The sequence below is a fragment of the Balaenoptera physalus genome (assembly GCF_965194825.1).
Source record: "Balaenoptera physalus genome assembly, chromosome: 6".
In the NCBI taxonomy this organism is placed as follows: Eukaryota; Metazoa; Chordata; class Mammalia; order Artiodactyla; family Balaenopteridae; genus Balaenoptera; species Balaenoptera physalus.
Genome location: NC_138885.1, coordinates 74711176 through 74734116, shown reverse-complemented (window position 1 = coordinate 74734116; position 22941 = coordinate 74711176). Strand labels below are relative to the sequence as shown.

Genomic DNA, 22941 nt, shown 5'->3' with positions numbered 1-22941 from the left:
CATTGCACAGTGGTTTTCCAGAGCCATTCCTACAGGTCTCCTATAGGCTCTTACTAGATTATTAACACATAAAAGGTTCTGTAAAATGTGTCTGAGCCACTTTCAAGAACTTTAAATTTAGCTCTGAGGATCATAAACATGAAGGCATGTGACTTTCTCTCTCTTTTTTTTTTTAATTTAAAACTATATGAAAAAAAAAAAGAAAAAAAAAAAAAAACTATATGAAGGTACAGTTCTTCCAAACATACCTTCAGCTCCCAAGGACAAATCATCCTCAAAACTTCCTCCATTTCTCACAAGCACACCTGAAAGAAACATTAGAAGATTCATCCTGGTATTCTGTTCTTCCTGACCCCCAGAGAAAATCACTGTTTTAATTAAAACAAACTGACCAAGCAAAATATAAGACACAGTAAAGCATTTCAGACCTGAATGTACTCACAGATTATTCTGATTATATAATTTCAGGAAGAAAATATAAGTTTTCACTTTATTGTAAAGGAAACCATGATTTGCAGCCAGGTAAAGTTATTAGAAGCCCCAATCTACAGGCTATTTTATACTTAATAAGCCTTTAAGATGTTCAGTGAGATAACATATCTTACCCAACAGTTTCATGGAAAACCAGATCCCAGCGCAATCATTCCTTTTACCCCCTTATATTAAGTCAGGAGCTCAAGCTAGATTTTCCTGATACTATAAATGTTTTTCATATGCCTTGCCACTACCTGCACATTCTTGTTGTACTTTGAACTTCAGAATTTTGCCTTGCACAGGTGTGGCAATCTCAGTTAATGTAAGCAAAGAAATGCTACACTAAAGCTGACCTGATTCACTCAATATATATTTTCCTTATGTTTACATATCATATTTCTGTATTTAATTAGTCTTTATAATATCTAACTGGACAATAAAAAGAAATGAGTTTCACATTGTGGAAAGGTTTGGTAATTTGTTTAAACTCATCACTGTTTTATGGTTCATGACAAGTTTTCTCCCTTTAGGCTTTTATCTTAAAACACCGTATTTTATAAACATGAACATCACTTTTATAATTTATACACACACACACTCTTTCACTCAGAGAACATATAAAGTAGGACCCTCATAAAGAACAGATTTAGAAAGGCAACTTTCTCTTACCCTTGAGTGTACTACTGCTTTGCTCATCCAGTGAGGCTCCCAAAGGGGTACTGAAACCACATAAACATATAAACCTTAGTCTTGAAAAGCTGTCTGGAAAGCTGTCACTGCACAGCCTTACACTTTAAAGGGTTATAGCTAAGCAAGCTTCTAATTACAGTTGAACTTTCCTCCCAAACGCACATGGAATGCAAGTGAATTACATAAGTAATATCCTACTAAGCAAATACCTATCATCAAGTCAGCTCACCAGGAATGATTTAATCACACGTCTGATCTGCCAGCAATTAAGAGCAAGAATGGCAACTACAAATGATATGAATTGGCATTTTCTTTACAAAAACAGAAAAAGAAAAGAGAACGACAACAGGCCTTAAGAAAATGTCTGCTCCCCTCAATCCCTTCCCTAGAAACAGGAAAGAGAATTAAGAGAAAACAAATCTTTATCTCAATAAAATTAAAAAGTCAGAGTATAGTAAGAAATAAGGCTCAACAGTTTTCTCAAATCCCATCAAGCATTATAGAGCACCACTCAATGCCTCCCTTACCCCAACTATTATCTTTTCTGATACAATGGAGAAATTTGGAATTTATTTTAGGCTTTTAAACTAAAAAAATACATGTATTCTTCATTTAACTCTGAAACGAAAATTACTAAAAAGTTGGCTTGAGAATCAACCCTAAGAACTAGTCATTACTAAAATTCTTTCACGTTCTTGTTGGTCAAACACAGATAACTTAGAAATCTTTTTAATGCAAAATGTTTTTCATTTCTTTCTCAAAACTAAGTTAAGAAAGAAACAGGTTGTTTTATTATAAAAGTTCTACTTTGTGTTATAAGCCTTTCATCAGCAACAATTTATACCTGTTATAAATTCACATCAGAAATGGGATCAATCATAAAAATATCAGTTTCAAAGAAATATTACTGAAATGCCACTTAAACGTTAAAAGTTTCTACAAACAAATATACAAGCAATGGCAGTTCTTTAAAAATTAGTGCTTTTGAAATGAAAAAGAATAAGCCATGACCATAAAGATAATAAAACCTCTAAGTTTTTGCATATATTTTAATAAAACTATACTTTATGCCCTCAAAAAAGTCATTCCTCTTCCCTGGTGGTTACTTTTGTAGGACAAAACATTGCATTACTCCTTCTGTAAATGTCTCAACTGGCCTGGGCACCAACAGAAAATGGCAAATGAGCAGAATATAACTGGCATTCTCCTTCAAAAACAAGCTTCTCACTCTTATAATTGCCCTCTTACAAATCTTATCAAAAACTCTATCCCTTCTTAGATGCTACTTATTCAAGTAATTTGTTTCCGCTTAGCCACAAAAAAAAAAAAAAAAAAAAAAAATTACCAAAATAAAGACTCCCTTTAAGGAAAAACTACATGGTATCTTTATTCAGGATATGGAAAGCAATAAGAAAACAAAGAATATTTGAGAACTTATCACGGGAGTTGGGGGGGGGATGCTGTCTTCAGATCATTGTACATAACATACAAAGTAGACAGATGCCTGACTCTGGGAAGGACCCTAAACTGTTATAGAAAAAAAAAAAAACTTGCATATATCCTAGCAGTCAAATCTGTGATAATAAAACTAACAATAAAAGACTTTGTTCTAGCTCTCCAGAGTATAAATGAATGTCCCTTTTGTACAGAATAGGTGAAACTGCAGGGAACAAGAAAGAAACCTATGTAGGAAATCCGCAACAGACTATAGAATCTGCCTACATAAATCAAGATTAGCAACAAAACTCCTGGAATTTTCAGAGATCATGTGTCCTGGTGAATGTTAACATTTGCCCACTGCATTTATTTTAAAAGATGCACTTATTTACTGTCTACTTGATATATCTCTTATATAATCTTAACTCCCATACACCATAAAATAAACATAACATGATTCTTCTCTTGCTCTTAAACATTTTTTTGTGAATCTTTAGAGAAAAGGTCCATATATTTCATCATATCTCAGAAAGGTCTATGACATTCTCAATAAGGGTTAAAGAGTTCTATAATAAAGAGTGTTCAGTAAGGACAGCAACAGAGTAATGGCCAATATTTTATGTCTTTAGGAAAGAAAAATAAACTGGCATATATAAGAATCATTTCTCTCTCCCCACCAGAAAAGACTTCTCAAACTCTGGTACTTGGACAAAAGATTAAGAAAAGCCCAAATTGAGATGGCAAAAAATATGTACAGAAGCAAACACCTTAACAAAAGTTAAAAAGCCAACATTCTTCATATGAGATTTTATAAGTAGCAAATAAGTTGGAAAAAAATAATTAAAATATGAAACAAGTACATTTTACTGTAGTAAGATACGATTAATCTCCTCTGTACTTTATCAAACATTTCTGTACCAGCTACCAAAGCGTGTAATTAAACAGATTTATGCAGCCTGAATGTCTTCAAAGCTCTATTTCCCTTCTGTGAATTCCAGGGCCATCTGACAAATGCATGTCCAAGAAGTAAGCTAGAACAAAGTAGTTAGCTAGTTTTAACAGCTCTCCAAACAGAATTAAGGCACCAACATAAAGCCCGGTTAGTGTAGTTAAGTAAATTACATTCATCTAAAACACATTTGAAAGGGAAATGACTCTTCTGCCAGATATACACATGTCAAAACAAAAGCAAAATAAAATACTGTGTGAAATGTGACAATCCTTTCAAAGAAAAACAGGGCAAGCATAATAACATGGCATGATTATCTGTTTCAGATTTCTGATCTCTGATGCTAACAGCACGCACCGGAGCTTAAGTCCTAATAACTGTAAAGTCAACATGGTCACCAAATAATCGGCGGTCACAGCACTTCCATTTCTAATCGCTTAAAGGAGGAAGCTATCCGCCGGCTCACTTTCCGGTTTATGGCTTACGAGGTCCAAGGGACCCGCAAGGACGGCGGCCCGAGTCACTCCACCCAGGCGTCCCATTAGCGCTGATCTTCCCCCGGGACGCGAGCGGCGCAACCGAGGACTCACCGGCAGTCCTTGAGCCATATCGCGATCTTCTCGTTGGGCACGTTTCCTGCGGGGCAGAGCGAGGGGACAGCTCGTTACCGACCCCAGGAGGACTCCGACTGCGGGGTCACCCTGGATACCCCGAGTTGGAAAATCTACTGGGGGCAAAATGCAGCCTAAGCAACACGGCTTAGAGACCATCTGAAGGGAAAAGATAACACCGGGGTGTCTCTGTTGACGCTGGAGACGCCTTACCAAGCACGCACGTTTAAAGGTCGGAAGTGTCCCCTCTCCCCTCGGCCTCTCGAGCCCAGGACGATCTTCCAGAACTCACAGCAGTCGCCCAAAGCGCACGAGACTTTTCCCCGCCCGCCCGAACTTCCCCGAGATCCCCGCCCGCCGCTGCCCCGCGGGGCGCACGTACCTCTCCCCGCGGCCGCCGGCAGCTTCGCTCCAGAGAGGTCCTCCTCGTCGTCCTCGTCCTCGTCCTGCGTCGTCGCTTCTGTGGACAGGTCCTCCGTCTCCGACGCCTGCCAGGAGCCGCGGCACTTGGCCCAGGCCTTCCTCCTGCAACTCGCCACTTGCCACTCCAGTTCCTCCTCCGCCTCCGCCGACGCCACCAGGGGCTGGTCCATGGCTGCACCGGGGGCTCCGCAGCCCCAGCTGGAGCCTGTGAGAGACACGGCGGCGGCTGGGACCCCAGCCCCTGCGGTCAGCGCCCGGCCGGGCTGGGGGCCCCGGGGAGCTGGAGCAGGCGCGGGGGGAGGAGGAGGAGGAGGAGGAGGAGGAGGAGGAGGAGGGGACGGGAGGGAGGAAGGGAGGGAAGGAAGGGGAGGGAGGGGGCGGAGGGCCAGCGTTTCACATGAAGCCGGCCGGGCGCGGCGCGGGAGCGCGAGCGGCTCGAGCGAGCGCGGCTGGGAGCCGAGCGCCGGCCAGCCCCAGTCCCGGCTCACCGCCCCGCCCTCCCCGCGGCCCCCGCCCCGCCTCCCGCCTCAGCCTGACGCGCCAGGGGCCTGGCCGGCAGCCGCGCGTCAGCGCGCCCCTCCCTCAGCGGCGTTCCACGCCCCCTTCCGGCCGGGGGCGCGCGGGGCGGGGCGCGGCGAGCACGAAGTGGAAAGACCCGCCCCCTGCCCCCCGCCCACTGTCCCCCGTCCCCCGCCGCGGCCGGCGGAGCAGGAGAAATTTGGTTGCTTGTTGGTTAGTAATCTTTGCTTATTAACTTCTCCTCTCACCCCAAAACAGAAGGAATGTGGAAAGGCCAAGTTTCACTCAACGCCCTTCTTCACTGCGTCCAAACGAGTGTCTGCTTGGGCTCGCTGGAAGTTATTCTTCGAGGAGTCCAAAGAATTCTGTCCAAGAAATGGTGGAGAAAGATGGGAGAAAGGCGCGTAATTGGTATTTCTTGTCAAAATATCAAAACTGGAAAAGACTAAGCTTCGTGGAGTGCTCCTTTCACGCTTAAGAAAGTTATTTATTGTGGTCGTGTTATGTATGAAAGATTTAATTTGGAAATTCCACATTGAAATTGGACATAGGGAGGTGAAGGAAAATACAGCAGGGAACAGCTGGGAAAAAGTAGAAATATTTGCTTGGATTTTGGTGCTACAAGATACAAATGATGTCAAGGTTTAGAACATTTTAAAAATGAGTTTGAGCAGTCCCTTTTGTTATTTTTAAAATCTTATTAGCAGAAAGACTATAAAATCCTATTCAACATCATATCCAAGATCCAGACTAACTTCCCAGAACCATCATAATATCATTCTGGGCCTTATACTGTGAAATGTGAGGGAGAGCTAGAACAGGGATACTGGTATCTCATTGCCTTGAATTTTCACTATTTTTTCTTTGAATCTTAAAAATGTTTTCTTTGAATCTGAAAAACTTTCCAGCCTTCAAGAGTCCTATAGCAAAATGCAGCTAACAGTTTAATGGTCCTTCAACATAGGCCAGAGTCTAACTGCCTGTAGGAAAGGTGAGCAGGAAAGCAAGTGAGGGAGGTACCTGGAGAAAAGACACTGAAAGGGCTGGTCAGAAGCCACAGAAAACAAAGTATGCTGTCTTCAGTTTCATTCAGGGCCCTGATGGATCCCACCCTACCCAGTTCCATCATTTCCACATGCTGTTGCTGACTCTCTATCCTAGCCTCTCATTTCATTCCGGTTCTTTCTGTCCAATACCTTAATGATCTTCAAGATCCAGCTGATGCAGAACTTTGCCTGGACTACATCTTTCCACCACCTCTGGTCACATCTTTTCCACAATTCCCTGGTATATAACTGAATGTCTGTCTCATTTATTTTGGGGCTGAACTGTGCAGTAAATAATATGACTGGCTTCTGAGGGTATGTTTGACTTCCTAGGCAGACTGTAAATGGAGACTAAAGAACATTATTCTATATTCTTCTTGCACACCTTACACTTTTAGTACAGTGCTAATCCCACAAGGAACATTGAGTTCTCTTGAGGTAAATTTTCTATGCTTTACATTCTTCAGAATGGACAGTCAAATGGATGAAATATTTACTTGCTTTATGTTGTTTCTCTATGGCCTATTATCTTTTACTTAGTTTTGTTGTTTAAATACTTTCAGACAATAAAGAATTTTTGAGAATAATGAACCACAATTTTATATTTAAAAACCAAACCACCAAGTCAAATAATAAAAAAAGGGGGAAAAATTGCCAGCAGGTAACATTAGAATAGAGTACAGCAATTCTTGAATCACCAATAGCACAATCATATGTTTTCTTCTACGTGATAATTTTTAATGTAAAACGTTGAGGATACAGAACTAATAAAGAAGGAAATCCTTGAAACAGCAAGCTGTTTTGAAAAGTAAGGGGTTTTAATTGTATTCTCAACTTTGAGATTTTAAAAAACTGCCCAAGGTGTTTAATTTATTCAGAAATGAATGCCATACTACACCTGAGGAGAGTCTAGTTGTTTGCTTGCTTCTTCAAGGATGTTTTTTTTTCCAAACAAGTACTGTATTGTAGACCTACTGCCAATCAACGTTGCAGCAGTTCTACATAAAGAATAATGTCTAAGTTACTAAAGCCTACAAGGTGGAGGAAGAAATACATTTATGTTAGATGTGGATAATCCCATCCAGCATGATGTAGTGGGAACAGTAGGGTCTTTGGTGTCAGACTGAAGTTTGAAATCTGTTTCTGTCTCTTTCTAGTTGTGTGGCCTAGGGTAAGACAGCTAATATCTCTGGCCATCACATTCCTCATCTGTGAAGTTGCAATCATGATAACTACCTTCCCAAGGTGATGTGAGGATTATATGAAATAAAGTGGTTGCTCAATATAGCTCTTGGCATTATTATATCGCAGCAGACAAAAAGCAGTTAATTTCATATGGGGGGATTATTCTTATAGTAAATGGCATCTATCTTCATGCTTATGCAGCTGAATTTTTTAAATGGCATAAATTCAGGCTAGGACAGAAAACAGACTCTAGTTAAATTAGGCAATTTTAAATGGTAAAGCATGTATCAGAAGTGAAACATTATGCTCAGTTTAATTAATTACTTATTTTTTGCTTTTCTAGGCCTTAACACATGCCTCCAAATTACAAAACAAGATTTACTACCAGGTAAGCTAAGGCATTTTGGTTCTAGTTAAGGTATTGTTTCTTTAGTATTTACGTAATTAAAAATTTTATTTTGTGCATCAAAATCTTAGTAATTAGGAATCTGATCAGAGAGTGGTATAGTGCTGCAGTTTACCAAATTGAAATATAAAATGCTACACTTTTTATTTAATCTGCCATTCTATTTACCTTACACCTCCGAGATCCCTTTTGTCTTAATAATAGAATTGCCTGGAGGAAAGAATTCTGGATAAAGTAAGTTTGGTAAACTCTGCATTTTCTCGCCTCCCCCAGCCCCATCCCAGTCGCAGTGAATGTTAAAGACTTGCGAAGTTTTCAAGATTTATTTTTTTTTAAATAAAACTGTTTAACTTTGCTTAACCCAGCATTTCTAAAATTCATGTCAACATGTAATGTTTTGGGCCCCCTCAACATAACTGTTAACATTTCCAGGGATACCAGTGGGATGATTTACAATAGGATAAAAGAGAATAAAAGGAAAATGTTAATGAATGAATTCTTCATAAACTTTCAAAGGTTTATTTACAAATCATGTAATTGAACTATGAGGAAAGGTGGTTAGTCTGACTTAGACTGATTTTTTGACATATTTCTTTGTCATTATTAACCATTAAAGTATTTCTGGTTATTGTGTATATTTTAAAGTAATAAAATTGAATATTTAAGGTCTATAAACCTATTACCTATACTTTGGGTTTTTCCACAGTAGCAAAAACTCTTATTATACTAGTTCATTGTCCTCATAAGTAAGCATTAACATAGCAAAACAATCTATTTTGATTTCCTTCATTCTCCCAGGTACACATCGGAAGAAGCAGGTGTTAATACCACTGGAACTTTGCCTTGCAAATTATTTACATAATCTGGGTAAGTTTATATACTTTCTGATTTTGTGCGTGCTAAAACTTGTCGTTTATCATTCATTTCACCGTTCCCAGATCACAATTTCTTCAGTTTGCCACATAGTACTAAATTTACCCTCTCCATGGTAAAACCTTGTTAGACTGCTTGTTTTCTTTTCAGTGGCTCAATTCTCTGGTGTTTCTGAGCAACAGGTAAGAATGGCTCATCTATTCTTCATCAACAATGGAGTGAAGCAAGATTATATAACAGAATAAGCTTTATTTGGTCTGTTTCATAAATTCATGAAACAACTCAAAGGAGGTTTTGAAATCCTCATAACTGGACATAGTAACACATGGGAAAGCCAAAATGTTTTTAATTCATCTGTGAAGCTTTAATGCTCATGTTTAGATCAGTCCTTTTCTTTATTTTCTTTTCAGTCCTGCCCTAAAATATTGTTTTTAAAGGTCTCTGATATTTTGAATCATAAAAGCTTTGGAAAAGGTATATTTATTGATATCAGATGCTCAATCTATGCCACTTGATATAAAACATTTTTCTGCGGTACACAACAAAACAGGAGGGAGTCATTATTGCATTTTCTAGTTTTAACACTACTTTTGTGTGATCGATTTATTGATACACGTTTTTTTCCTAATTTAAGATTAATTTCTAGCTCTTATGTTACCTATATGATTCTTCCTATTTGAAGGCATTTAGAACTTTAAAAAAATGATTTCACTATGCATGTATTTGGAATTATATATTTACATGTAAATCTCCCCTTCCACATTTTATGAGGATCAGAAAAAGAGGTTGGTAACTAGATGAACCACGTATCTATGTAATACGATGTATCTTTAAAAGCTTTAAAGGGTACAGACCTCATAAATGTTTTTTTAAAACACACCACACACACACACACACACACACACACACACACACATACACACACACACACACACACACACACACACACACACACACAATGTCTTTTAAAAAAGTAATTCTGATGTATTCCTGAACCTGAATAAATATAAACTGCACTAGCCTCTCCCGCCACATTTCCCCTCGCTAATCTCCCTTCTGCAGCCCCTTCATGCCCATCACAGAACAAACACAATCTGCATTCAGAACAGGACCGTTTACAAGTTGAATGGAGTTATTTTGGGTGAGTCATTGAAAACACAGTACAAAACCTTTCCTCACTCACCAGAAATGCATTTTTAAAATAAAGCCAAAGTGAACAAGGCTTGGCAAGTTTGAGGGTGGACAAAATGGGGAGAAAGCGGGGTTTCTGCCAGATTCAGACAGAATTCTGCTAAACCATTTTTGGCTATTCTTTACATTCAGCTCCACCAACTTTCCTTACCATCACTAACCAAAAAGTACAAGATTGAGCAGGTAGGCCATCAAAACAAGGACACTCAATTTCAACCAGCACTGTATTGGTGGGCAGGGCCAGTAGATCCCTTAGAGCTTAGTGACAGTTTTAAATCCCCCTTTGTGTCTCCCTTAATTCAGAAGCTATAAGATGTATCCACTTAATAATCTCTTTCCTCTGATTAAATCATTTTGGCAAATAAATAATGATTATAAGGAATTTTTAGAAAGTTGTGTATAAAATAAAGTTGTGTATAAATTCAGTAAGCAATCCTTTAAAATTGCTTTTAAAATAAATGAAGTTCTATGAGAGTTAATCCAATAATAAAATATTGAAGGAAATAACAGCTATAGAGACAGAAAATAATAAGCTAGTTCTTAAGAACTTTTAAAATTGAATTAATATGTCTCTACAATGGCTTGATAAATTTGGGGTTTTAACATGCAGGTATTCAGGACTTATGCATCAGTATAGAGTCTTATTTATCTATGTATGAAACATATTACTCGGGCTTCCCTGGTGGCGCAGTGGTTGAGAATCTGCCTGCTAATGCAGGGGACACGGGTTCGAGCCCTGGTCTGGGAAAATCCCACATGCCGCGGAGCAACTAAGCCCGTGAGCCACAACTACTGAGCCTGTGCGTCTGGAGCCTGTGCTCCGCAACAAGAAAGGCCACGATAGTGAGAGGCCCGCGCACCGCGATGAAGAGTGGCCCCCGCTTGCCGCAACTAGAGGAAGCCCTCGCACAGAAACAAAGACCCAACACAGCCAAATAAATAAATAATAATTAAAGTGCTAATAATTAAAAAAAAATAATTAGCTGAGATTTATTAAAAAAAAAAAAAAAAAAAACATATTACTCACCTTTTATCCTGCAGAGAACTTTCTGGCAGCAATACAAGTGATTACTGTTTCACAACCGGTTACAAATCAGTTGAGGCTCACATCTCATGAATGAGGAAAAACCTAGAATCAACAAGGAGACTTCCTTAACATATAATGGTAATTCTGAACTCTTTTGCTATAAAATTTGATAGTCCCTGAAAGTCATGTTTGACAAAGATTGACCCAGCATATTACTGCGTGTTAATTAATACACCCTGTAGGGGGACCTACTCTTAGAAGTGTTCCCTGTTCACAAAGAATTTATTGCCTAGTTGTGGGTACAAGCCAGGCTCTAGTGGATGTAATTATACAAGTATTCTTCTCAAACTCCCTGCAAATTATCAGTTTCCACAGTCAGGGTGACAATTGTTGGTTAAGAGGAATGAAAACTCTGTGTTTGAATGTTAATCTGGCTATGGAAGCACTAGGGTCATAATAAACAAACACATATTTCCTGCTGTAGTTAAGAGCACAGCAAAGAACTCCGGTTTCCCACATTTGGGGGAATTTTTTTCCTTTTCTTTTGTGGGTAAACAATTGCTTTAAAATTATAAAATAAGTACTTAGCCTTCAAAGCTTATCTCTGCTATCTAAAAATGATTTTATTGTACTTAGTTATATTGAAATATAATCTACATACGATCAAAGGTTAAAAGGACTAAACATCTATTGATGGGAACCCCAAACTAAGAACTTCTTCACAATCTTGTTTCAAAACAAACAGAAAAGTAAAGCAAACGCCATTAAAATTTCTTTGAGGCAGAAAAGTTTATTATTGCTGTTAGGTAGCATATTTGGCCTGGATTACACTAGGACTAATCAAACAGCTTAAAGTGGTGTTTGCTAACAGATTGTTATTAAATAAAAGAACTACAGGGTAAAGGTCAGCACACAGGTTGTTTTGCTTAATTTTTAAAAATTTCCCTGAGCCTACGTCTTTCCAATTTTTTTTTAAAACAAGTCAACTCAAGTTGGCACCTTAAAACCTTTAAACACTGTAATTACACTAGTGCTGATATTCAACTTGGAGAAATGCTGTTAGAAGAGCAATTATTTCAGTGGACCCAGGGAAATAATATTGAAAATGGATAGTTTGGATTGAGCACTTGCTTTGTTCCAGACACAGTATTTATACCTGGATTTATAGTGTCTCATTTAATACAACTCTATAAGAGCTTATATTACTTTCACTTTACAGATAGGGAAACTGAGCTTCAGAGAGGTTAATACTTGCCCCAGGCCACATACTAGTAAGGGGCAGAGTGGAACCAGGACTTTTCCCCTGCAAAGCCCATGCTCTTAGCCAAGATGTGTGACTGTCTTAGATACTCCAGGTCCGCTGTTAGAGAAACATGAGCAACCACTTACTGTCATCAAACTGAGGGGATTCTTCACTTACAGCTGATGGGCTGAGGGGATTCTTCACTTACAGCTGATGGGCTGAGGGGATTCTTCACTTACAGCTGATGGGCTGAGGGGATTCTTCACTTACAGCTGATGGGCAGAGGGAATTCAAGGGAGGCGATTACCTACTAAGACTCCCTCATTTCACAAGGGAGGAAAACTAAGCTCAGAAATTTTAAGAAGCCTGCCTAAGGTCAGCCATCTTAGTGACAGAATTATTGAGGGACGAGAATCCATAACTCAACAGTCCTGCAAACACAAAGGCAAAGGTAGAAAAATTGCTTTTATCTCACCAAATCTTCTGAAAAACTCAGAGAATGTAAAAACAAAGATTTGAATATTCAGGTTTCTTACTAGCATGTAATATTACAGAAGTAAAGTTGATACTTATGGCCCAAAATCTGTAGCTCCACCTATCCATATTTCTGGAGAGGACTCAAGGTTGGAGACAGTGAGAATCTCTGCAAACAAGTATGTTATTCAGGTTATGTTTGAGTCCTTCTAGGATAACATTCTGTTCTCTATTAGATGCAAAAGCCCAAGACTGTAACATCCCTGGCCTAGACACATTCTTGCACTCAGAGGACTTTCTCAAAGGGAACAATGTTCCTGATCAAAAAGAGGGAGTTTTTGCTTCTCAACCTAAAATCTGGTCTTCCAAGCAAGCTTCAACTGCCCAGTATGGGACATGACGTTTTAAGATTTCACCCAAGAACTATTTTAAACTCTGTCTTGAAGAGAAACAATATTCAGAAAGTTTTTCTAAAGGATAAACTTCAGTCACTACTGTGACTAACACATATGATATGTGAGTATTTCAATATATTATATTTACTCATGACTTAAAGCAGACCAGCAAAGAGCTGGGTGCCTTGATAGTATCAAGTAATTTCCAAGAAGATGGTTTCTACAGAATTAGTCTATGATTTGTGCAATGGCATCTGCCTATATTGATTCTTGATTTGAGCAGTGACATGAAATGAGATGTACCATCTCCAATAAAGAATCTTCCCAGAGGTTGTTAAGTATATCACCCTGTATTCCCTTCAGGAGAACCTCAGGAGAAATATCTTTTTACAATATTTGTTCCAAGAAGAGTTAAAATTACCAGGACATTTTTGGTTAATCTCACGGACACTGGGAGTTAGATAACTGACAAAGTTTCTCTTTTCACATGGGCAGCTAGAAAAGTGAGAGCCAAATGTGTGGCTCACTCATGGTAGATGAGTAGGTCATCATGGAATGCATCTTAAACTTTATTCATGGCTCGATTCTGTCCCCACCCTTGTTTTTTTTCTCTTTTTTCTCTCATTTATTTCTTTTTATCAAAATAAATTTTATAATTTTTGTTGTTTCTTTTCTGCAACATAAGGAATAGCTAAACAAAATATGTGAGAATCTTAAGCAAAATTATATGTTTACTATACAAATATGTACATTCAGAGAGGAACGTTAGGAGGGAAACAAAGATGTTCTGTTAAATTACAATATTATGGCTAATTTTTTTTCTTTTATTTTTCAAACTTTTTAAAATTGTATTTACAATTTAAGGATAAAAACTTATTTGAACTTTGAAAGCTCTAGGTATTCCAGAGATAGAAGTGTGGGAAGTATGTGTCTGACCCCATGCAGTGTATTTTTCAGTTTGATTATGTTAAGGCAAGTGAGGAACTGTCATAAACTGAGGTTGAAATGGTAGGCGAGAGCCAAATTTTCAAGGCCTTGGTGTGCTATTTTAAGGGAATGTATTACTGCCAGTGTGAAGTTAGAAGCAGCTTTCAGTTTTTAACTAAAGTGCTTTACTGAAAGATAACTGTAACTATACAGTTGAAAGAAGAGTGCATGGGAAAGCCTCAAGCAAGGGAACCAGTTAGGAGGCTTATTAGTTTGGTGACAGGGGTTGGAGGACCGAGGTTTATAAAGACTTGAGTTAGACCAGTGGAGATAAGGGCTGCAATCAGATTTGACAGATTAGAAGTGGGTGGGGAGGAAGAAATAGAATGATCCCCAAGTTTGCTTTGTACTTTAGGTAATGGATAGATATTGGTGTCATTCAACATGATAGAGAATTTAGAATGATTAGGCATTAATTTGAGAGTAAGGAGAACAGAGAAGAAAGGAAATGAGTTCATTATTGGATATATTAGATATGAGGTACTTATAATACATATAAGAGATATAGCCCCAAGCAGTCAGAAATACAGTACAGGGACTTCCCTGGCAGTCCAGTGGTTAAGACTTCGCCTTCCAATGCAGGGGGTATGGGTTCGATCCCTGGTCGGGGAGCTAAGATCCCACACGCCTCATGGCCGAAAAACCAAAACGTAAAACAGAAGCAATATTGTAACAAATTCAATAAAGACTTTAAAAATGGTCCACATCAAAAAAAAAAAAAAGAGAAATTACAGTACAAAGGTGGAACTCTGGATGAAAGTTTGGCTTAAATATTATAAGTGTGTGTGTGTGTGTGTGTGTGTGATCATTAACATCAGACAGCCATTTTTTCTATATGATTCTGGTCAGCCTTCTTCCTATTTCCCAAGTAAGCTATTCTAAGCCTATTGAGGCAGTAGTCATCAATGACTTCTAAAATGCCAAGTCTAGTGGATCCTTTCAGCCCTCATTTTATAGGTATCTTTATAGCTCTTGTCAGGATTGATTATGCCTCACATTTCTTTCTTGATCTTACATTTGCATATTTTACTACTTCCCAGTCTCCTTCACCAGCTTTCATTTTTTTACCAGTATAAACTATTAAGTTCATACACTCTCTCTGACTGAAATGAGGAAGATTAAAGTGGAGGAGAAATAAAAGTTTGTTCAGTGCGTTAAGTTTGAAAAGCCTGTTGGACATCTAAGTGGATCTATTGAGTAGGCATTTGGATATATGAGTGTAGAGTTCAAGGGGAAAATCTGGACTAGAACATAAGTTTCGGAGTCATCAGCATATAGGTGGTATCTAAAGCTAAAAAATTAGCTGGGGCCACCATGGGGGAATTGGTGAAGAATGTTAAGATGAGCTATCTAAGGATAGTGTCTTGGGGTACTTCACATTTTAGAGGCAGATAATTGAGAAGCATCCATCAGAGGAGGCTAAGAAAGATCAACTAGCAAGGTAGGAAGAGAACTGAAAGTGGTATCCAGAAGGCAACTGAAGAAAAAAGGTTTTAAAGAAGAGGAAATGGTAAATTCTACCAACTTCCTGAGAAGTTGATTAAGATGAACACTGAGAATTGACCTCTGGATTTGGAAATCGAGATGTTATTGCTGACCTTGACAGTAATTGTGGTGGAATGGTGAAGAGTGAAGCCTTGATTGTAGTGGGAGTCTGTAGGGCTAGTTCCTTTTAGAAGAGGGAAACAGGAAATAGCAGGGGTAGTCAAATGATAACAATTAATTCGTTATGATAGAACAAAAGAGCAGGAAAGCCGTTATATAAATATACGAGCATTCAAGATCATGAATATCTATGTCTGGTTAAGGTTGGGAAAAAGCCAAGTTCTAAAGTTTTGATCCCTTGCAGTTTATTCCCACTTGATTTTAATATTAGACCTTCTTACAATTACTGTCATTTCTGAGTAACATAGTCATGAAAGAGGTAAAGGTAGAAACAGGAAATGTAGGCATCTGATGAAGAGAAAGATGAAGATAGGAAAATAGCTAAAAGGAAATGTAGAGTTGAAGGATTTTTGGTTATTTTTTGAGGGGAATGCATGGGAATTAAAACATGTTTACTGGTTAAAGACAGGAACAAGTAGACAGAGAAAGGTTAAATATACACAGAAAAGCTTAGGTATTTGAAGGGAGGAAACTTAATTTTAGAAGGTGATTTCTTTCTTTTAGATTGGAAAGAGATATAAATGCACCAATGTAGTTAAATTTCCAGGGTAAGATAATTTAAAGGAATTCACACCTACTGTCCTATATGTACTCTGAGAATGAGGCCAGATCATCTGTTGAAGTGATGGAGAGTGAGCTTTTTGGAGAATTAAAGAGAGTGAAGATTTGAAATAGCTGTTATTAACAATGGAATAAAAACTATAAGGGAGAAGTAGAATACTTGTTTATTTAACAGTTACATACCTCTCTAAGCACCTTGTAAATATTAGCTTATTTATTCATCATAGCATCTCTATGAGATGTGTTCAGTTATTATTCCCTTCTTACAGATGAAGAAAGTGAGGCACAAAGTGGTCATGCTGTTTTGCTAAGGGCACCCAGCTAGTAAGTGGAGGAGCCAGGAACTGAGTTTTCGTGGTCAGGCTCCAGAGTCCATGCTCTTAACCACTTTACAATGCTGATGGCAATGATATAACTTTATTTGGCAGGCTTAGGTACATAGGTGTGGAATTTCAAGAGACAAAATTTTAGATTCCTCCAGGAGAGGAGCTCAGAGCTTGAGTGTGATGATAGTAGAGAGATTAGTTGATGAGATAAACCACAGAATGCAGACTGGATGGAAGAGGTAGGGCAGAAGATAAACAAGCAGGGTCATAGAGGGGCTCAGAGACTTGAATCTTTGCTGTTTTCCTAAGGTTTTAGATTCTTTATGAAGCCAAAGAGTTAGTTTGCTAGAAGTAAGGAAGAGGGATAGTTGGAAGAAGCAGGAGCTCAGATTAAGACAGTATGATTATGAAATGTAATTAAGAGAGATGAGGAGTTTCTGGGGAAGACAAGGTAGCACTGGGGTATAGCACTGGTAGTAGATCACTGAGGTCCAAAGGAGTTAAAAGGCCTGAGCAGCAGAGGAGGTCAAGAAATAATGAGTTCAGGGTGTTGGGTGGGGCATCTCTATAAATATTGAAGTCACATATGAATCACTCAAGATGACACAGGAAGCAGGGTGGAGAAAATGGCTGCAGAAACCAGCAATTTGCAATGTGAGTTTGATGAGGGAATGAGAGATGGTGTAAGATGAGAGATCAGGCTGACATAATGAACAGACTCCAGACAGTGGAGTCCTACAGGCCAACCAACCTTTCTTGTAGCCACCTGCTTCTGTGAGTGTGATAGGGAAGCCAAAATGGCCATTCCATCAAGATGTGTAAACTGGCAGCATTCCTGAAGAGCTTTTTAAAGGGGTTGAACTTTTGAAATGATTAAAGCCTTAAATTACCTTAGAGGTCCAACACATTAGCAAAGTAAATATTAGCACAGTTAATCTAGCCCATATAAAACCATTATCACGTAAGTACAAATAGGGCCCCAAGGATATGGATATGTTTTAAAATGTGGGAAAGTGGACGGAGGAAGGGAACACAGGAAATTGAGGTTTTGGCCATGGGTAATGTGAACAACTAATATAAAGGAGAAAGCAACCATGTACATGGAGAACCTCTAACATGTGCCCTAGGAATGATGTAGAAAAGGGGAAATGTGCAAACGAGCTATCTCCTTCTCTTAGTTCAGAATACTCAATAAAAATTATGTTAGTAATTTCACATGCATTGGTATGTGCTTTCCCTGTTCTAACAATGTTAAGAGCCTCAGAAACAAAAAATAAATGTTTATAGAAAAAAAATCCTATCCTTGAATCAGAAGGCAAGCTAAATTACATACTGTTATAGAACTAACTACTTAATATTAGAGGAAATTATGTTTTAGTCAACAAAAATTCAGATTTGCCTTGGTGACCTATACTGTTGGTTACCTGCCAAACCATCACTGCTCCATCTTCTTCCTTACCAACAGAATCCTTTTTATGCCACTGGATATTAGCATCTACACATAATACTAAGAGGTCCTATAATAACTAATATTTTCTGAACTAGAATAGGTCTTAGAGAACATCCAATCCAGCTAAACTGTGCAGAGGGAGACATGATGAAAAGCAGTAATTCAACAACTCTGACATGGAGTTTCTTGAGTTATGAATACGAATTAGAATGAAGTCCTTTATCCATATAAATGCATAGTTTTGATTCTTAATATCCCCAAAGTACAAAATAACCTCCAGCAAAAGAAAACAAGATAAATGATGGAAAATGTCTAAATGATTATAATCACAGGCTGTGTGGCCCTGGAAGTACCAAAAGTTCTGAATTTTCTGTCCATTTCCAAAGATTTATCAAAGGGCCAAATTAGTTTATGAATGCTCTTAAAGTTCTATTTTCTACCATGAGTACAACCACAGTGATTCAAAACCAGTGTAAGTTTTACCTGAACTGACCTCGCCCGGTCAGTGTGCAAATGGCTTAAGCTGACAGGTGCTTTTTACGTGGCTATATACATTTGTGTGCATGTATGCACAGGTCTGCGTGTGTGCATGTCTGTGAATGTGTATGTGTCCTTATGCTTGTGAGCCATCCAGAGGTTATTACATCAAGAAGCCTCTGCTCTTTCCCCAACGCCCATCCTCAAGGCAGCTCCACCCACACAATACCAGAGCAGGTGAAGTCAATTCTACTAAGATTTACAGGGCTGGAAAATGGAGGGGGACTACCAAGGAGAAGATTATAATCAACATTGTTATCTGGCATATCAGTACTCTTCAAAATTATGCTCTTATCTGAAACTAGCCATCTCATCACTCTTCTCCCCTCCCTTTCTTAACACAGTTTTATTTAAATGCAATTCCGCTCTCTTTCCAAGCTTGCCTTCTAAAAACTAAAAACTAAAAACTAAAACACTGCATTATAGAAGCCATTCATTTTAGAAAACTGTCCAGTTACCACTATTCTCACTCAAACCTACCTTTTGATGTACTTCCCATGCACACCCCTCAATAAGAATATCAAAGTATCCAGCAAAACCAGGTAATTCCCAAGAAGGAAAATTTTTTTCTCCTTAGAAAAATAATTTTCTCCATATCAGACTTTAGCAAAGGAGAACCTTGGTACATGCATGCATAGCCACACACCTCCATAGTGGACTTGGTAAAAGAAAAAGAAAAGAAGAATGGAAACATTTAACATTCAGTTGGGTGGTCCAGAGACACTGGAGATTGAAGAAATATATTTAGAAGTTAAAAATATTTTTGTAGGATAATTTTCATTTGAGATTGATTTTAACCTATATAACAGGATGTGTTGCTTATAAAAAATGATGGTTTATCTGCTTCCGCCTAAAAATTAATAGTCATACAATATAGGGACCATTCACTGAATTGACCTTGGAAGGATATTTCTGGTCCATTGATTCCTCCTTTATATTATTCATTTATGCTAGGTAAAATTTTGTCTCCATGTTTTGCATAATGAAGAAACAGAAATAAAAGCTATAAATGGAAAAGAACACTTCTCCAGGGTCATTTAATTCAAATCTTTTTAAGGGAAGTTCTTTCTTCAGTTTTAATTATCTAGTAATAGCCATTGTTTTTCTACTATATCCAATAGTATTTCTACTCTACGAGAAACAAGTTTATTTCAAATATCATTTCTCAAACACGTAGCGCTTACCATTAAGCAAAATTTCTTAATTTATTTTACAAATTATTTTAAAGGGATGATAAAATTTTTAAATTATTCATATTACATAAGTATGACATGAAAGATATAAATTAGGTCATGGTGTACACTTCCTAAGCTTTTTTTTCCAGACAACACAGTTGTGAGAGCAGTATAAAATGTCCCTGTGTGTCTACTATTGCATATGTGATTTTAAATCTCTAAAAACAATCTAGCATCTTTTGAAGTACCACCTACATTTTTTCCACCACCAGTAATTTAACACAATAAAAGAAACTTCCTTGAATATTCAAAATGCACTGCCAGCCTACTAGCACTAAAGCACATCTTCTGTTGAGTACCAAAGGTAAGTACCATATTGTCCTTATGCATACTTTAAATGTACAGTCCTCAATTACCTTCCAGGTGCTTCTTCAATAAAACCCCATTTTACCAATTCAAGCTCATATCCCACTGACACAAACAGTCCTCTCCGTTTGGTTGTATCTTCTTTCTCTTCAATAAATATGATTTTTCCCCCCCTTCATCTCTGTTGTTCTTGCCACCAGGAATGCCATCTCCCTTATCTTCTACTCTGACTTGAGTGCCTCTTTTCCAGAAAGCTCTTCCTGAGTCTTTTAGTCCGTATGGTGCTCTTACTGTCATTTAACTTTCCATTGTTCTGATTTATGTTAACTAGTTTATTCTTATGCTTTTCTGTAAGCTTCACCTGTTCTTGCATTCTGAAACACATTGGAAGTTTCTCTACCAAACTTTGTTTATTCATTGTTCATTTTTGTATAATTCAAATTTCTAGAAACACTAAGTCAACAACCGATGTACAAGAAAAAATAATAATAAAACAGGGCTTTGCTTGTACAAAAAAACTACATTCAGGATCCCTTTTCCCTTATTTTGGAATGCAATTTCTAAGTGTTTCTCATGCTGGCTACCAACAGGGACGTCATTTCAAATTTGGGTCTGATATTCCCCCTCTTCCTTATGGTGTGCAAGGTAATACAGTGGTTTTCAAATTTGTTTTTTAGGGACAGATTTTTTTTTTCAAACTCATTCTTACCTAGAATTTCAAATATGTAAAAGAGGTGCAGCAGAATAACCCTTATTAAAGAGAGTGCAGTGTGTGAGGGGAAAGTGAGGGGTCCTGCCTGCTTGGCCCTTCCACAGCCCCACCAGTAGCTCCTAGGGCTCCTTGGAGGAATTCTGGAGGCACGGTGTAGAAACAGGAGAAAACCTGACCTTGGCTCTGCTCTCTTTTCTCTGTTCAGACTTGCGCTTGAGTCTCCTCAACCTTAAAAACAATGAATTTGATCATCAGAGACCATTCGTATAAACTACAAAGCCTCATAATGCAAGCAGTACTCAAGTGAATCAAAAAAGATTCACACCTAGACTATTTTGGTGTTCTATTGTTGTATTGAGTCAATATTTTTAGAAACTTTCTTATGAAAAAAATTGGTTGATGTTTGATAAAAATTAGTATCGAGGATTGATTAAAGATTTGAACAATTTGGGGGGAGTTATTTAGATTCTGGTTTGTGAGTACCTTTTATTGTCAGTAAATTTCAGTTTTGAAAATTCTACTTTGAGTTAGCATTTCAAAAAAAGAAACCAAAGTTTGTATTCAACATTCACAACTTCTAATCTTCTGTATTCCTTCAAGGAAGCAAGCAGTGTAACATAGTGTTCCTACATAGAAACAGTCTGGTATAAATATCAGTCAGATATTTCTTTGGCAGGTGTTCATTTAACAGAATGTGTGAAGAAATACACAAACCTGGTGTCAGACAAATGCCATTAAAGAGTACTATCATTCCAGTTAATAAAATATATTGGTGAAATTAGCCATTTCATTTTGGCTGTATTTAAAAAACTATTTCTACGGGGCATTGATTCACTTGTAAATGGAAAAAAAGTCGGGCAAAACACCAAAACAGTAAGTTCCACTTGATTCCGAGCAACCTGTTAAATAAACCGTGCTGCTTTTAACTGCAAAGTACTTAAATGTGACTGCCAAAGTCTATAATTTTTTTAGAATTCCTGGTTTCTCCATCAGACAAACTTGACTCAGCTATCAATATAAAAGTGACTTAGCTGTCAATTTGGCTTGATCACAACAACTTTTTATACTACTAATCTTTTTACCAAAACTCTTCATTTTACAAAATTGATTTATAATGTGAAAATCTCAGTGAAAAACCCAGTTCATCTATGTGCATGTGTGAGTGTGTGTGTGTGTGTGTGTGTGTATATATATATATATATATATATATATATGAATAGACATAATTTTAGAAATATTTATTGCTAAGTAAAGTTATTCTAGTGAATTAAACTTTGCAAATAAAAGTAATACCTTTATAAAACTTACTGCAAATTTAATTTTTTGACTGGAGTGCCCTTGTTACTGACAAATTATATAAAATTCTAAATATACTTAAAGTAAGAATCATTCAATCCATGTACACTTTTTTTAATTCAATTAATAGTTGTGTCATGCTTTTGTACAAGGAGATTTACTTGACCCAGATAGGAATTAAGTACTAAGATTTAGTTTCTGATACTCAGAAACTTGCAAACTAATGAGGGTCATAATGAGGAACTTCACTATAGGTTATTATCATCTTAGTGGTACAGGCAAGTGCTTTAAAATGTCACTTAAAAAAAATGTTGAAAAGCAAGTAAGGTCAGAAAATGAATCAAAGGGAAACTTTTTTGCCTGGAGAAGCAGTGAGAGATTCCTGTTCACACTTTCTTTCCCTTTTCCTGTAGAACCAACATCAACCAGCTTTAAAAACACTGTTATTAAAAAAGGAAAAAAATTTCTGGCAAGGGTGAGGAGAGTGATTTTGACTTGGGAAATCCTGATGGAGAGGGGAAGGGTAAAGAAGTAAGATAAGAAAGAAAGGGAACGAACATTCACTGAGTACTTAGCAATTGAACTTTTATGTCTATTATGACATTATGTTTCTTCTTAAAAGAAACCAGCTAGAAAGCTATTTTGAAACCACTGAGGTATAAGCAGGAATGGAAAATGAACAAATAGAATAGAATTTTTTTATCTTGGCTCTATTCAACTTTGTTGCAGTTGACCAGTCCTTGAGGGAAGAGTATCTAGCCCCAAACTAATAGAGAATGTTAAATAAGATTTTCTTTCAAACTGTATTCATTCCTTGAATTTAGTAGATCATCAATGTTTTTAATTTGTTTGTTTGGTTTTTTTTTTGGCTGCGTCGGGTCTTAGTTGTGGCACGCAGGATCTTCGTAGAAGCATGTGGGATT

General features: G+C 37.7%; 1 protein-coding gene and 1 long non-coding RNA gene across 9 annotated transcripts in view; both read right to left on the bottom strand.

The window, feature by feature from the left end:
- ITPRID2 (ITPR interacting domain containing 2) overlaps window positions 1–5074 on the bottom strand; it is a 46766-nt gene extending 41692 nt beyond the window's left edge. For 6 of the 8 annotated variants that reach the window (XM_082466671.1, XM_082466664.1, XM_082466667.1 and 3 more), the window contains exons 1-4: window positions 4544–4885; window positions 4141–4186; window positions 1144–1193; window positions 249–305 (exon numbers count right to left, since the gene is read on the bottom strand). In XM_082466671.1, coding sequence (XP_082322797.1) covers window positions 249–305; window positions 1144–1193; window positions 4141–4186; window positions 4544–4754 — 364 coding nt within the window. In that variant the 5' untranslated portion in view covers window positions 4755–4885. Of the gene's footprint in view, window positions 1–248; window positions 306–1143; window positions 1194–4140; window positions 4187–4543 lie in introns of all 8 variants that reach the window. The other 2 variants (XM_082466669.1, XM_082466670.1) reach the window with 2 other exon arrangements.
- Window positions 5075–5384: 310 nt separating this feature from the next.
- Window positions 5385–22941, bottom strand: part of LOC309663229 — a 62412-nt gene continuing 44855 nt past the window's right edge. The window contains exons 2-3 of the long non-coding RNA XR_014265158.1: window positions 10832–10933; window positions 5385–5468 (exon numbers count right to left, since the gene is read on the bottom strand). This is a non-coding gene — a long non-coding RNA (uncharacterized lncRNA). The remainder of the gene's footprint in view (window positions 5469–10831; window positions 10934–22941) is intronic.